General features: G+C 48.1%; 1 protein-coding gene across 1 annotated transcript in view; it reads right to left on the minus strand.

Moving 5' to 3' along the window:
* The window catches only part of NWD2 (NACHT and WD repeat domain containing 2), a 66,931-nt gene extending 55,896 nt beyond the window's left edge, over nt 1–11,035 (minus strand). Inside the window, exon 1 of the mRNA XM_035113495.2 lies at nt 10,885–11,035. Coding sequence (XP_034969386.2) covers nt 10,885–11,035 — 151 coding nt within the window. The remainder of the gene's footprint in view (nt 1–10,884) is intronic.
* Between the last annotated feature and the right edge of the window lie 3,120 nt (nt 11,036–14,155).

Here is a 14,155-nt window from a genome sequence, read left to right on the forward strand (position 1 = left end):
ATCTTCAAGTTGTTATTTATCGCTTTTCTAGCACTTCTTCAGCATGCAAAGCTCCAGTTCTAATCTCATTTACATTAAGCAATTTAAATACACAACACTAAACATGCATTGTTGGATCAAAGCAAAGCAGTTGCGTTTGCTAAGCTCATTCATAAAAATATTCAAAACACAGTATCCCTAAACTCCATTAGAATACTGTTCTCCAATTTTATGCAAATTACTGAGCACAGTAGGCAGTATAGCAGCTACATTCTCACACAACACTAAACCATGCTTAGGAGCTACATATGTGGATGAGCCTGAACAAAGTTTCTGGCTCACATGCGACACTCTCATTGCTACACTTCCACAAGTTTAAACTTTTAACAGTACAGAGATTCATGACCCATGGTACGAAATTGGTTTGTCATGAAGTCTAACAGAGCTTGTTAAACCAGGATCCCTGGTTCAAACATATCACCATGTGTCAGGAACTTCAAAAGAAAAGCTCCTCCTCCCAGCTGCACAGGAGGATGCGATGGATGGAAGAGGAGAAGGAGTGTGCAAGCTCAACGCTTTGCTTGGGCTCATTCAGGCACTGCTAAACCATGGTTTAGTGCTCTGTACTCACTATGTAGTCAGCAGGAAATGATGGTTGTTAGCATTTAGCGGGTAGTGGTTTGCCTGATGGGTTGAAACGGCAATGGCTACTTCCTGGCAATGTTGTCACTGCTGCTTACTGGGAGACAGGGGGACAAGGTGCTTGTGCGAGCATGCTGGCAGAGCCCCAGCACCCTTGCAAAACCTTGGCTTTGCTGCCATCTTGCAGCAGTGCTAATGCCAGGAAGCTAGCACTGTAGCTCTACGCCACCTCTGTATAACAATGTGTTAAAAGCCTACACTACTCTTCACTAAAATACTTGCTTATACAGTCATACCTTGGTTCTTGAAGAGAATGCGTTCTGGGAGTCCATTTGACTCCCGGAATTGTTCAAAAACCAAGGCATGGCTTCCAATTGGCTGCAGGAGTGTCCTGCAGCCAATTGGAAGCCGCGCTGGACGTTCAGCTTCCGAAAATCATTTGAAAACCGGAATACTCCCTTCTGGTTTTGATCGTTAGGGAGCCAATTTGTTCAGGAGCCAAGGCATTTGAGACCCAAGGTACAGCTGTAAATGATGTCAATTTTTATCAGTTTCCTCACAAGGCAGTTATGCTAGACTACTAAAGTTTAAGGTGCTTTAGCAATTCCAGGAATCTTTCACAGGTTGAGAATGGGGCCTTGACAAACAGGCTGTGTGGTTCAAACTATTAAAATTGTTTTAACAATGTCTCTTAGGGTGAATGAGACGGAGAATTACTATATGAATTTGGTGTGTGTGTGTGTGGTGCATATGTGCCAAGCACCAAAACTTTACTGAGCTTGCAGGACACAGTGCTGTTTTAACGCACTTTATGCGGGGCTGCCCTTGAAGATGGTTCAGAAGCTGCAACTGGTGCAGGATGCTGACACCCGTTCTTAAAAAAAAAAGCTTCACTGGTACTTCTGAGCCCAATTCAAGATGCTTATGTTGACGAATACCTGAAGGTGTGCCTCTTCCTATATACACCTGCACAGATGTTGAGATCTGCAGGTGAGGCCCTGCTGGCACTTTCACTGCTCTGTGAAGCTTGTAGTACACTGTGTAAAGAGGGCAGCTTTGGCAGTAGGATTCTGCCGTGCTTCTTCTTCCACAGGGCTGTGCTGTTATCTCTAGTCAGCTGAGCAAGCAGGTGGGAGAAGGGAATGTTCCTGTTGCAGTTTCCCCCTGCAGCTAATCCGATCAGTGGTAACAGCTCAGTAATGGGGAGAAGGGGTGCAAGGAAGCGGGGTGAGGGGGCCTGGGGACAGCAGCCAGTTCTGCATCCTTGCCCAATTGGTTTTTAGATTATAGTGTGTATTATCAGAGTTTTGCAGTGATTTCGTCTTTTATAAACCAATTGTATACTTCCACAGAATATGTAACAGAGTGCATGTAACAGAAAAATAACTTGGAAAAAACCGCATGGAACATTTGAGCTGTCAAGTAGCTCATTGTTGATGTGGCAGACGGTCTTCAAAACATGGTTGAGGTGCTGATTATTCTCAACAGAAACACATATAAAAATAATAGATTAAAGGCAGAGGCTTTTTAAAGCATTTGTTCCAATCTAACAAAAGTTAGGAATTGGTATGGCTGCACTCCTTTGCACACTTACTTGGTAGTGAGACTCACTGAATACAGTGAAGTCTTACTTCCAAGTACATCTACATAGGATCAGGCTGCAGTTCTCACTGCCCTATAAAGGTCTGCAGCCTTACAGTCAATAAATCTTAGGATCTTTGCCAACAATTACAGATTGCTTTATCATTTTAAGTACCTGCAGCTATTGTTTTCACTACTGACATTTTTGGGGGGTACAAGTTACTTGCAATCTCCAGCCTAATTCTATGCATGTCTGCTTGGTAGTATATACTTACTCTGTCTAACTCCCAAATTCATGTGAACAAGCTTGCAGCCTACCACAAGTCTCATTGATTTCGGTTGAGACTGACTTTGGCTGGATTGAAACTAACTGCCTGCTTTTAAAACTAATGCATTGCTGATTATTCTGAAGTAGCTTGCAAATGAAAATGGCAACAAGTAGCTTGTCTAATGCATGCTAAACTAGTGAATACATAATTGTGCTGACATATACACTGCATCCAAATATGTCAAGTCTACAAATATGCATTAGTTTCTCTAGCAGACCAATCATACGAATATAAATGATTTGGTTTAATTGGTATATGCCCTATCCAAATTGCACATGAACACCTCCCGAAATGTTTAGAAAGTTTTGTAATTAGCAATTCCAGAATTAGGATTCCCAAACACTGATGGCCGACAATTAAATTGTCTGAGTGAGTTGACAAGATAACTTGGTTATCTTTGTCCTTGACTTATGCATGTACAATGGAAATTCCTCCTAAGTTTTGTGTGTGCAGAATCACTGTAGGGCAGCCGTTAAATCTTAGAATCTTTGCTATCCATGCCTATTGCTTTATCACTTTCAGAGTAATATTCATTTATTGTTTGCACTATTGATATATTTTTGACTGATGAAATCAATGATCCTGATGAAGGCATGGCACTATGTGAAAAGCAAAGGGCTTCCACTTTGAAAATGTCATAGGTTTGAATCCTGATTGCAGAGAGGGAACAGCTCTGACACATAACACGTTTTATATGCAGAAGATTCCAGGTTCAATCCCTGTTACCTCCAGTTAGAGGACCACAGGAAGCAGGACTATCTGTGGCCTTGAGACAGCCACAGCCAACCAAAATAGTCAATGAGTAGCTGTATCAGTGGTTTGGCTCAGTGGCCTATTTGACATAACACTAAATTATGAATGAGTGGGCATTAACCTTGGGCTCATACACTCCCCTTGCCTGTGAAGGTTTGGAAGCACCCATTCCCTGCCTTTCACTAACTATTGTTTATTGTGTCTAAAAATGGTGCCAACTATGGCTAGTTTAAAGTACCGTAGTGGAGGGCAAAACATAGACCAGGTTCTAATGGTAGTTCTCTGGATGACTTACAGGAGATCAGCAAGGGTTCCTGACTCCCAATAATTTAACCATAGCAAGTAAAAAATTATCTCTCTGCCTTTACTGACCTCGGGCTAGCCACTTATTAGTCTCTGTGTTCCTCTCCTGTAAAATATGAATATAAATCATTTGCCTTTGACCAGGTCTTTGTGCAATATTGTTAGCACAAAGCTTTGTATTCCAAACCCCTGATCTGTACGAAGATGTAGATATGTACTCATATATTCAGATTATTCCAGTGTATGATTTATGTCAGACAGTTCCACCCCGTGAGCCCTGGTTTCCAGGAAAAACACATTGTAGATCCCACAAACCTGAAGTCTGAAAAGCACTGGTTTAAATTATAGTTCATTAACAAGCCAGGTTCATAAACCATAGTTTGAGATATGGTTTAAACTAATCACAGTCTGTGTTATGTACCAAGAAACTGCAGTAAGTGGGTGCTTTGAATTTCCTCATTGCAGTCTTTTATGGTTTAGCATTATACCTGAAACAGATTCATAAATTCCTTACCTAGATATTAACTCTGTGTAAGAAATTCTGCCCCAATTCCTGTGTGCAACAATTACATGTTTACATATTTGGCTGATAGCTCATGTAGCAAAATATATGGATATGCAACTGCAGAAATAATGGCCCATATGTGGGTTACAATGAAAGTTCTGTCCAGCTAGGAAAATGTATCACATTCAAATTTTACTAATAGTGCAAACTGGTGTGTGTTACATAATTTGCAAATTGTTGCCACTTTGGCAGGGTTCTTGACTAGTGAATTTATTTCCTCAGATTTGGACTACTTTGTGAATTGTTTTCATTGTGAGTTTGGGAGCTATTACAACCAAAATGTCACCAATAAATAAAGTAACCAAAATAACAATATTTTATATGCCTTCATCTACAACTACTTTCTAGAGCGGCCACCTTTAATCAGTGTAATTGGTAATCAACTAAAGCGGCGTTGCTGCTACTTTTTTTTAAAGGACTGGGCTCAAGTTGGCCAGTCATCTAAAAGCTATTTGCCAGCATGGGCACAAGAGTGATCATGGCCAAAGTGGTTGTGTAGACACAGAGATATACACTACAAATTCACAATACACACACACACACACACACCACACATAGATGAAGGAAAACTATTTCACTCTCTCACACTCCTATCTTCAAACACACATCAACTCACTTGCACACACAACACTTGTCCCCACTGCAGTGAAGATTCAAAGTGCCCCTCCCATCACCTTAACAATGCAATGGGGCAATGCTTCCTTCATACTGTTGAGAGGAGAACTTTAAACTTCTCTTGTCAGCCTGGTGCTGTGATGGTGATTCAAATCATTGGCAGCTGTCGGGCCACTTGTAGTGGTTTGGCAAGGCTGGACTCAGCCTAACGTGCCACGGTGTGCCACCCCTGACCTAGCACTTTGGTTAACCAATCTAAGAGTCATCTTTATTTCAAAATGCAGAACCACTTGTAACCTGAGCTGACCCGCAGCACGGGACTCACATTTTGGAACTATTTTTCTGTCTCTACGTTACAGATGAACAGATGCAAAGCAGGGCAGGGCTCCTATACCTTCAACAGCTGTATGGAAGAGTGATCTTGGGCAACAACTGCAGTTTGCTGTGCAGGAATGAGCAGCGAGGGAATGAGAGTCCTAATTCAACTCAGCACTGGGGGTTGCTTCAGAGGCAGCAATAACCACACAAGGAAGAACACACACACACACACACACACACACACACACACACACCAGTATGCTGATGCGGCTGCAGCTAAATGCACAGATGTTCCATATACTAGAACTGAGGAGGCTTCATCAAGAGAGACTGTAAGCATCTTCCTCTTATTCCCCACTACTCTTCCTGTAAGTAACGGGCTAGGTGCCAGTGCTCCCTGGGACACCATGTACTGCAGCCACCAAGGCCCCAGCGTTTAGCTGTGCTTTTGTCTCAAACTAGGAGAATGAACATGGCAATAAAAAAAGCAGGCAAGTGAGGAGGTCACCAGATTGATTAGGATATTTCCTTTAGTGTGCTTTATCAGCCAAGGGGATGGGGAATAGCAGAGTGTCTATCCCAGGCACCCCCAAACTGCGGCCCTCCAGATGTTTTGGCCTACAACTCCCATGATCCCTAGCTAACAGGAGCAGTGGTCAGGGATGATGGGAATTGTAGTCCAAAACATCTGGAGGGCTGAAGTTTGGGGATGCCTGGTCTATCCCCAAAGGAAACTGACAAAGAAGCCTTGAATGGAGCCTGTCTTCTACATAGGTTCGGAAGGGATTTCAAAACTGACCTAATCTGCCCCTTTAAATACGACACTCACGTGCCGGAGTGCTCCACAAACCTATATTAAAATGCATGACCACAGAACAAACGCCATACACTGCCAAATGAAGTCTATTGGATTCTAACTTTAGAAGGTACTCATTGACATACATAACGAAGCAGAATTGTAAGGCAAGCTATTTCACTTTAAATACTATACAAGTCCCAAGTGGTAACCTGCTCTAAATCTAATGATTGCCTCGCTTTACTGACTGACTTAATGGTACTTTAATTGCAACGGTACTTTCATATTAGCTAGACCCTTCAAATTTGGGCCATGCACAGTCCAAGGGATTCCCTCCTCCCCCCCCCCCCCCGCCATAGCTGTCAAGTTTTCCCTTTTCTCGTGAGGAAGCCTATTCAGCATAAGGGAATTTCCCTTTAAAAAAGGGAGAACTTGACAGCTATGCCCCCTGCTTTACGAGAAGTTTGAAAGGGGGAAATGTGCAGATTAGAAATGGAGGGCAAGGAGTGAAATGATTAGGGTGATTCCAGACCTGTCATTCAATACATACACAACACTGGGATTACACAAAAAGTCTAAAGGCCCCTCCAGACTTTTTTTTTTGGGGGGGGGGGGCAGGTGTATTCTACAAAATGCCACTGGTGCAATAATAGCGCAATCCACACATCCATCCCACTTTATTAGTAGTTCTGTTGTTGTCACATTATTGCCACCTGGAGGGGCACTCTTGCACTATAGCGCAGTAAAAGCAGGGGGTGGGGGAATAAACCGGAAGATTTGTGCTATAAAAAGTTACAGGATTTCAGCAGGGAGTTATAGGATGTGCAAGGATAGCAACAAAGTAAGTGGGATAGCTCAGTTGGAAGAGCGTGAGACTCTTAATTTCAGGGTCGTGGATTCGAGCCCCATGCTGGGTAAAAGATTGGACTAGATGATGGTCGCGGTCGCTTCCAACTCTACGATTCTGTGAAAGTGGTATGGCCACCGTAATGAAAGTGGGGTCACTTATAACACCCCCCACAACACCAGGAAGGCACAATAAAAAGGACGCCTGGAGGAGAAAAGGGAAAACTTGGCAGCTATGCGCCCAGAATGGGTGGGGCAACCCAGCCAGATGGGTGAGGCACAAATAATAAATTATTATTATTTATTATTGTATCTCGGGACATGAAGCTGACCTCGTGACAGAGGCCAGCATTCCATCCAGCCCCCCCCCCCAACCCAAGCTGCACGTGGGACAAAACGGCACTCTGTGGGCTGTTAGAGGCGCAGCGGCCTCTTGAGGATCGGCTTTGGGGCGTCCAGAGCGCGCTCCCAGAAAGCTGGAGGGGCAGCACACACGTCTGGGCTGCCTGAAGCCTCCCACCAAGTGCAGAGCGGGCTGCTCTGAGGTAATTGTGGGGCAACTGTGCCCCTGTGCTTCCAGGTGCACTGGGAGTGATTCTGGACTCACAGCTGTCCATGGAGGCGCAAGTCAATTCTGTGTCCAGGGCAGCTGTCTACCAGCTCCATCTGGTACGCAGGCTGAGACTCTACCTGCCTGCAGACTGTCTCACCAGAGTGGTGCATGCTCTATCAATCTCCTGCTTGGACTACTGCAATGCGCTCTTCATGGGGCTACCTTTGAAGGCATGGGTGTAGACAGGGGGGGCAGGAGGGGGCAGCTGCCCCCCCCTAGAAGCAAAAAATTATTGTATTTTACAGACCATAACCAATACTTTGCCCCTCCAAAAACTGAAGTGGAAAGAGCTTTGCTTTAGCAAGAGCAGCTCTCCACTTGCTGGGGGCGGGAACACAGCTGTAACAAAAACACATCAAATAAATAAAGCAAAGTGGCTACCAGTACTTAAGCAGTTAAGACAATGGAGCAGAATATCCCTTCAGGCAAGGTCCACCCTATTCACCCTATTGTTATTCAGTGGGAGTTGTTAATGGGCATTCAGGGATCGCATTAACAGTTCTATTGGCGATTTAATGAGGGTGCAGAGGATTCAATTTGACTAAGGTGGCCCTGCAAGGCTAAAAGGAAGTGAATAAGAAGGGGGGGGGGCTGTAGCTTTGATAGACACAGTGATGTTTATAAAAAGCATTGGTGTTCCAGTCTGCCCCTCCTCCTGCATCTGTATACTGTAAATCAGGGGTGGCCACCTCCCAAGAGACTCTGATCTACTCACAGAGTTAAAAACTGGGAGTGATCTACCCCCTTTTGGGGGGTTCAGGTCAAAGCTGTTGAGTTTTTTTAAGGAAGGGAAGCCCTATTTTGGGGGGTTTAGGTCAAACTTGTTGAGCTTCTTTTAGGAGGGAGGGAGGCCCATTTTTGTTTAGGGCTTCAGGTCATAGTTCAGCTTTTTTTAGGGAGGAGGAAAAATTTGGGTGAGCTTTTTTTAGGGGTGCCAGTGATCTAGCAGTGATCTACCACAGACATCCAGTGATCTACTGGTAGATCACAATCTACCTGTTGGACGTGCCTGCTGTAAATCAAGCACAGAGAAAGCTGCTTACAAGGCTCCTGTACAGGTGTACCGGTATCTTCCTCTTGCTGCAGAGTTCTAGCATCACAGCGTCACCCAGAGGCACCCACAAATGTGAGTTATCCCTCTCTCTATTTCTTCCTTCCTTTCCTCCCTCTTCCATCCTCAATAAAATACTGGCGGGGGGCAGATAAGCCCCACATAGAAAGCCCATCAACATGGGGGGGGGAGGACTCTTTAAAATACAGTATTTACCAGTAATTTCTTTTGGGGGGGGAGGCACCTAGGCCTCTAGGAGTTGGCTGCTATGCCTAGGACAATTCAAGAAAGCAGAATCATGCATATGCTATGGTAATATATCAATAGAATCATGGAATTGTAGTCGGAAGGGACCACAAGGGTCATCTAGTCCAACCCCCTGCAATGCAGGAATTTTTCCCCAATGTGGGGCTTGAACCCACAACATGGTTGAAATATTATGCTGATATGCAGCAACGCCTCGGAGCCATCGAGACTGCGGCCCTGTCTTGCCTCGCCCTCGCCTGCCCTGCCACCCCCTCTCCCCTGCCCGACCCTCCCATCCTCTTGCTGCAGAGTTCCAGCTTCACAGCATCACCCAGAGGCACCCACAAATATGAGGTATCCCTCTCTCTATTATTCCTTCCTTCCCTCCCTCTTCCATCCTTAATAAAATACTGGGGGGGGGGGGCAGATAAGCCCCACATAGAAAGCCCATCAAAATGGGGGGGGTGACTCTTTCAAATACGGTATTTACCAGTAATTGGGGGGGGGAGAGGCACCTAGGCCTCTAGGATTTGGCTGCTATGCCTAGGAGTAGGACAATTCAAGAAAGCAGAATGATGCATATGCTATGGTAATATATCAATGGAATCATAGAATTGTAGTCGGAAGGGACCACAAGGGTCATCTAGTCCAACCCCCTGCAATGCAGGATTTTTCCCCCAAGGTGGGGCTTGAACCCACAACATGGTTGAAATATTATGCTGATATGCAGCAACGCCTCGGAGCTGTCGTGACTGCGGCCGTGCCTTCCCTCGCCCTCACCCGCCCTGCCACCCCCTCTCGCCTGCCCGACCCTCCCGTCCTCTTGCTGCAGAGTTCCAGCATCACAGCGTCACCCAGAGGCACCCACAAATATGAGTTATCCCTCTCTCTATTTCTTCCTTCCTTCCCTCCCTCTTCCATTCTTAATAAAATATGGGGGGGGGCAGATAAGCCCCACATAGAAAGCCCATCAACATGGGGGGGATGACTCTTTCACATACGGTATTTACTAGTATTTGGGGGGGGGAGGCACCTAGGCCTCTAGGAGTTGGCTGCTATGCCTAGGAGTAGGACAATTCAAGAAAGCAGAATGATGCATATGCTATGGCAATATATCAATAGAATCATAGAATTGTAGTCGGAAGGGACAAGGGTCATCTAGTCCAACCCCCTGCAATGCAGGAATTTTTTCCTAAGGTGGGGCTTGAACCCACAACATGGTTGAAATATTATGCTGATATGCAGCAACGCCTCGGAGCCGTCGTGACTGCGGCCGTGCCTTGCCTTGCCCTCGCCCACTCTGTCACCCCCTCTTGCCTGCCCGACCCTCCCGTCCTCTCCAGCCAAGCAGGGTAGCCGCCGCCGTTGCCAGCCCCAGAAGCACAAGGTGGCCGCTGCCGCCGCTGCCGCCACCACGATGTCGTCAGGCCAGCTGGCCCTGTAGCCCCGCCCACGTTCCCACTTTGTGGCCCCGCCCCTGAATGATCATGGCTTGCCCCCCCCTAGTTTTGATCCTGGCTACGCCCTTGTTTGAAGGTGACCCGTAAAGTACCGTACAACTAATCCAGAATGCGGCAGCTAGACTGGGGACTGGGAGCGGCCGCTGAGACCATATAACACCGGTCCTGAAAGACCTACATTGGCTCCCAGTACGTTTCTGAGCACAATTCTAAGTGTCGCTGCTGAACTTTTAAAGCCCTAAACGGCCTCGGCCCTGTATACCTGAAGGAGCGTCTCCACCCCAATCGTTCTGCCTGGACACTAAAGTCCAGCTCCAAGGGCCTTCTGGCGGTTCCCTTCCTGCGAGAAGCGAAGTTACAGGGAAGCAGGCAGAGGGCCTTTTTGGTTGTGGCGCCCATGCTGTGGAACACCAGATGGCAAGGAAATAAAAAAATCACCTGACTTTAATGAGACATATGAAGGCAACCCTGTTTAGGGAAGTTTGATGTTTCATTGTGCTTTTAATTTTGTTGGGAGTCGCCCAGAGTGGCTGGGGAAACCCAGCCGGATGGGCAGGGTGTAAACAAACAAACAAACAAACAAACAAACAAACAAACGTCATAATCATAATCTCCAGGCTGGCTCCGGGGAGTCCAGAGCGCGCCCAGCAGTCCTGCGAGGCGGCGCACGCGTCTGGGCCGCGCGAAGCCTTCCGCCAAGCGCGGAGCGGCCGCTCAGAGGTAAAAAGAGACGGTGGACGGGGCTGCGGCCAAGACTTACGAGCCCCTCGGGGAAGCCAAAGCTTACCTTCGGGATTGGCGCTGATGAAAACCCTCACGCTTCTCCCGCTGGGCGCCAAGTGCAAGGGCAGCGCCGAGAGGTTCCCGGAGAACGCCGCCCTCCGCAGCGCCGAGTCCCGCGGGCAGGGCAGCTTGCCGGCCGCGCCGCCTGGCCACATCGCCGTCGCCGTCTCTCTTCCTCCTCCTCCTCCTCCTCCTCCTCCTCCTCCTCCTCCTCCTCCTCCTCCTCCTCCACCTCCTCCGCCTCGCCGTCCTCCTTTCCCGGCCGTCCTTTCGCGGAAGGGCGAAGGAAGCGGCGGCCGCAGCTTCCCTCAAGGCGCTCTCCTCTTCTTCCTCCGCAGCCTGCCCAGCTCACCACCGCCGTCGGCGCTCTCCGGCCATGCGGGTCCTCCTCAGCCCGCCGCCGCACCGCCGCCAGCTCCCCTCGGGGGCGAGCCGCGGCGGGGGCGGCGGGAGGTCACGGGGCGACCGGGAAGCGGGGAGCTTTCAGGCGGCGCTGCGGCGGCTTCGGGAGAACAAGGAGCGCATTGCTCTCGGCAGGAAAGGAGGAGGAAAAGTTTGCGCCCCGGGTCAAGCGGTGGGGCGCGTCGTCAAGGCGCTGAGGATAATAGCAGCCCGGCCGGCAGGGGCGCCTCAGGGGCGCGCTGCAATGTCAGGGCCACGCCGGGGCCGGCTTCCCTGCTCGACCCCGCCGCGCTCGATGCTCTTCCAAGCCGCTCAAGTCTTACAACTCTTGCTTTAGTTCAATGCAGCGGCGCTTCACGAGACAACGCAAGTCGGCCGCTTCCTTCTCCCGCGCAAAAACGCGCAAGCCAAAAAAGGAGAGAGATCTGTTTCGATCAGGTGCTAGCCGCTGCTACGGTTTCCCTCTCTGCAAGGGAGCTCGGCGCCAAGCTGTTGGGAAGGCTGCTAAATCGTTTGGCTTAATTGCAATGCCACTTCGAAATCGCCAGCCAGCAAGCTCGGGCTGAGCTTTCCTCTTGCAACTCTTCTCTCTCTCTCCTCCAAGTGGTCTTCTCGTCGAAGTTGCTCGTGCACTCTCTCCTGCAAACGAGATATTTTTATAGTCCTGCAGGGCTCGGGCGCTCCAAATTGGGGGGGGGGAGAGAAAAGAAGAGGAGGAGGAAAGAGTTCAGAGAACCCCCTTCGATGTTTTGTTGCAAGGGCACGGCGAGCGCGCGGAAAGCAGCAAAGGTTATGTATTCACAAAGCGAGAGAAAGCCCGCTTTGAAGCGTAAAAGCAGGAGACGGAAGGAAGCGGCGCGCACAATGGAAGCCGGCGAGCTGCTTTGCAGCGGTCAGTGGCCGGGTGTCCCGGCGAGCAGCTCCAATGAAATATGCAGAAAGGTTGTGATGTCTGGCCGGGCTCAGACAGCCGCCGCCGCCGCCGCCTTGCCAGCCTCCTTTTGCCGAGACACAAGTCCATACGCAGAGAAACACCCCTGCGCTTCCTCCAGGGGGCGGAGGCGCCTGCCCGGCCCCCAGCCGCAAAGCGTGCCAGGAAAAGACGAGGAGAGCCTGGCCTGGATGATCCGCTGCGAGAAGAAGCGGGCGCCGATCTGGAATCGTCTGCAGGGCTTGAGTGTTTCCCCTTGAGACAAGAGGGAGACTATGAGCTCTGGCATCAGATCAGCTAGGCACGGGCAGGGTATGGAAGTGGGCGCAGAGCACCAAGCAGCCTTTGCAGTTGCTTAGCTGCTTTCGGGAGCACCTTTGGCTTTCAAGAAACCTAAACTTCGCAAGGTGAAAGTTGTGGGTGATCTTGAATCTCCTAGAAATTTCATAGCAGTCAACTCCTAGGGGCTGAGATTCCTCTCAACAAAATATTTGAGAGGGCTGAGCCCCACCCCAAGCTGATGGGCATTGCCATTCAGACGGTGTGTGTGTGTGTGTGCATTGCATATTGAGATTGATTATGTGGGGCGGGGCTTACCTGCCCTCCCCCCCATTTATTCAAGTTGGCAGCCTTGCATAGAGTTGGAAGGGATCTCCGAGGAACAGCCCCCTGCAATGAAGGAATCCTTCCCACAGCCATCCCTGGGTGGGCTCTAATCACCAACCTTCTGGTTAACAGCCAGACGCACTGACCCATTGCGCCACAGAGATGGCTGGGTGCCAGTTGCTGGGAATCACAAGTGGGGAGAAGAAGGCTGCTGTGCTCACACCAGAGGTGCAATTTAGGGCAGCGTGGTGACCAGTTTCACCATACTGGGCACCGAGCCTAGGGCACACTATGACACAGTGAATTGAGCAGAACAGAAGGCGAGGTGTGTGTTTGGGGTGTGGATTTTGGCCTCGCACAGAGCGCCACTGAAATCTGAAAGACCCAAGTCGGCTGCTGCTCACACCCGGCTTGTGGGCTTCCCATGGGCATCTGTTTGGCCACGGTGTAACTAGGATGCTGACCTAGATGAGATGCCGGCCTGATCTAGGAGGGCTCTTCATAATTTCTCATGCCCCTATACTAACCTAGAAGCCCTTTTTGCATTCAGTTTATAGCAAGATAAAACACAGAAGGTAGGGTTGGGCTAAGATCACAATGCAACTAAAACGTACGTTCTGCAGTAGAAGGGCTCTCAATTCCTACCAATCCCATATTAAATCCCATACTTCAGACTTGAGCACATAACACTGGAAAGGTTCAAAGATGACATTAGGCTCATGAGCCAATGTTGACTTCATATTGTACGTCCGTCCTGTGGACCCTTACCTGGAATTATCAGTCTTATTATTGGAGATACATACCATATAGGTACTGTACTCATATAAAGTGCTTCAAGATTACTTTTCTCTTCTAATGAGATATTTAAATATATTTAAAAAGCCTCGGTAGACATATATTAAACAGCTCATTGTATTATCATTGTTCTTTTGAAACTTGAACTTGTGTGGCACATGGATCTTAATGTTAGAAAAGTGTAGATGATGGATAGCAAAGGTTGAAGTGATATAGTAATCCTAGCAGTTACAAATCCAAGACTACACCATCAGTTTATTTATGGCTGAAACAGATGACAAACTACTCAGCCGGAAAGCAGGTAATGTTCAAGAAACGAACCAGAAGATACATTTCTTCAAATCTAGGCCCCACTTTTGGCATGTATTAAAGATGATAAAGGGACACAACAAAACAGCTTCTTCCATCCTTTTTGTTGTTCTCTTCCTTTATTTAACTCTGTTGGCTTTATACTTTGCTATAAACACATATTATTTGTTGATTAAAATTATTTATATACCACCTCTAAACCAGACGTTACCAAGGCAATGTAATTTAAGAC

The sequence above is a fragment of the Zootoca vivipara genome, chromosome 9, assembly GCF_963506605.1.
Source record: "Zootoca vivipara chromosome 9, rZooViv1.1, whole genome shotgun sequence".
Taxonomy (NCBI): domain Eukaryota; kingdom Metazoa; phylum Chordata; class Lepidosauria; order Squamata; family Lacertidae; genus Zootoca; species Zootoca vivipara.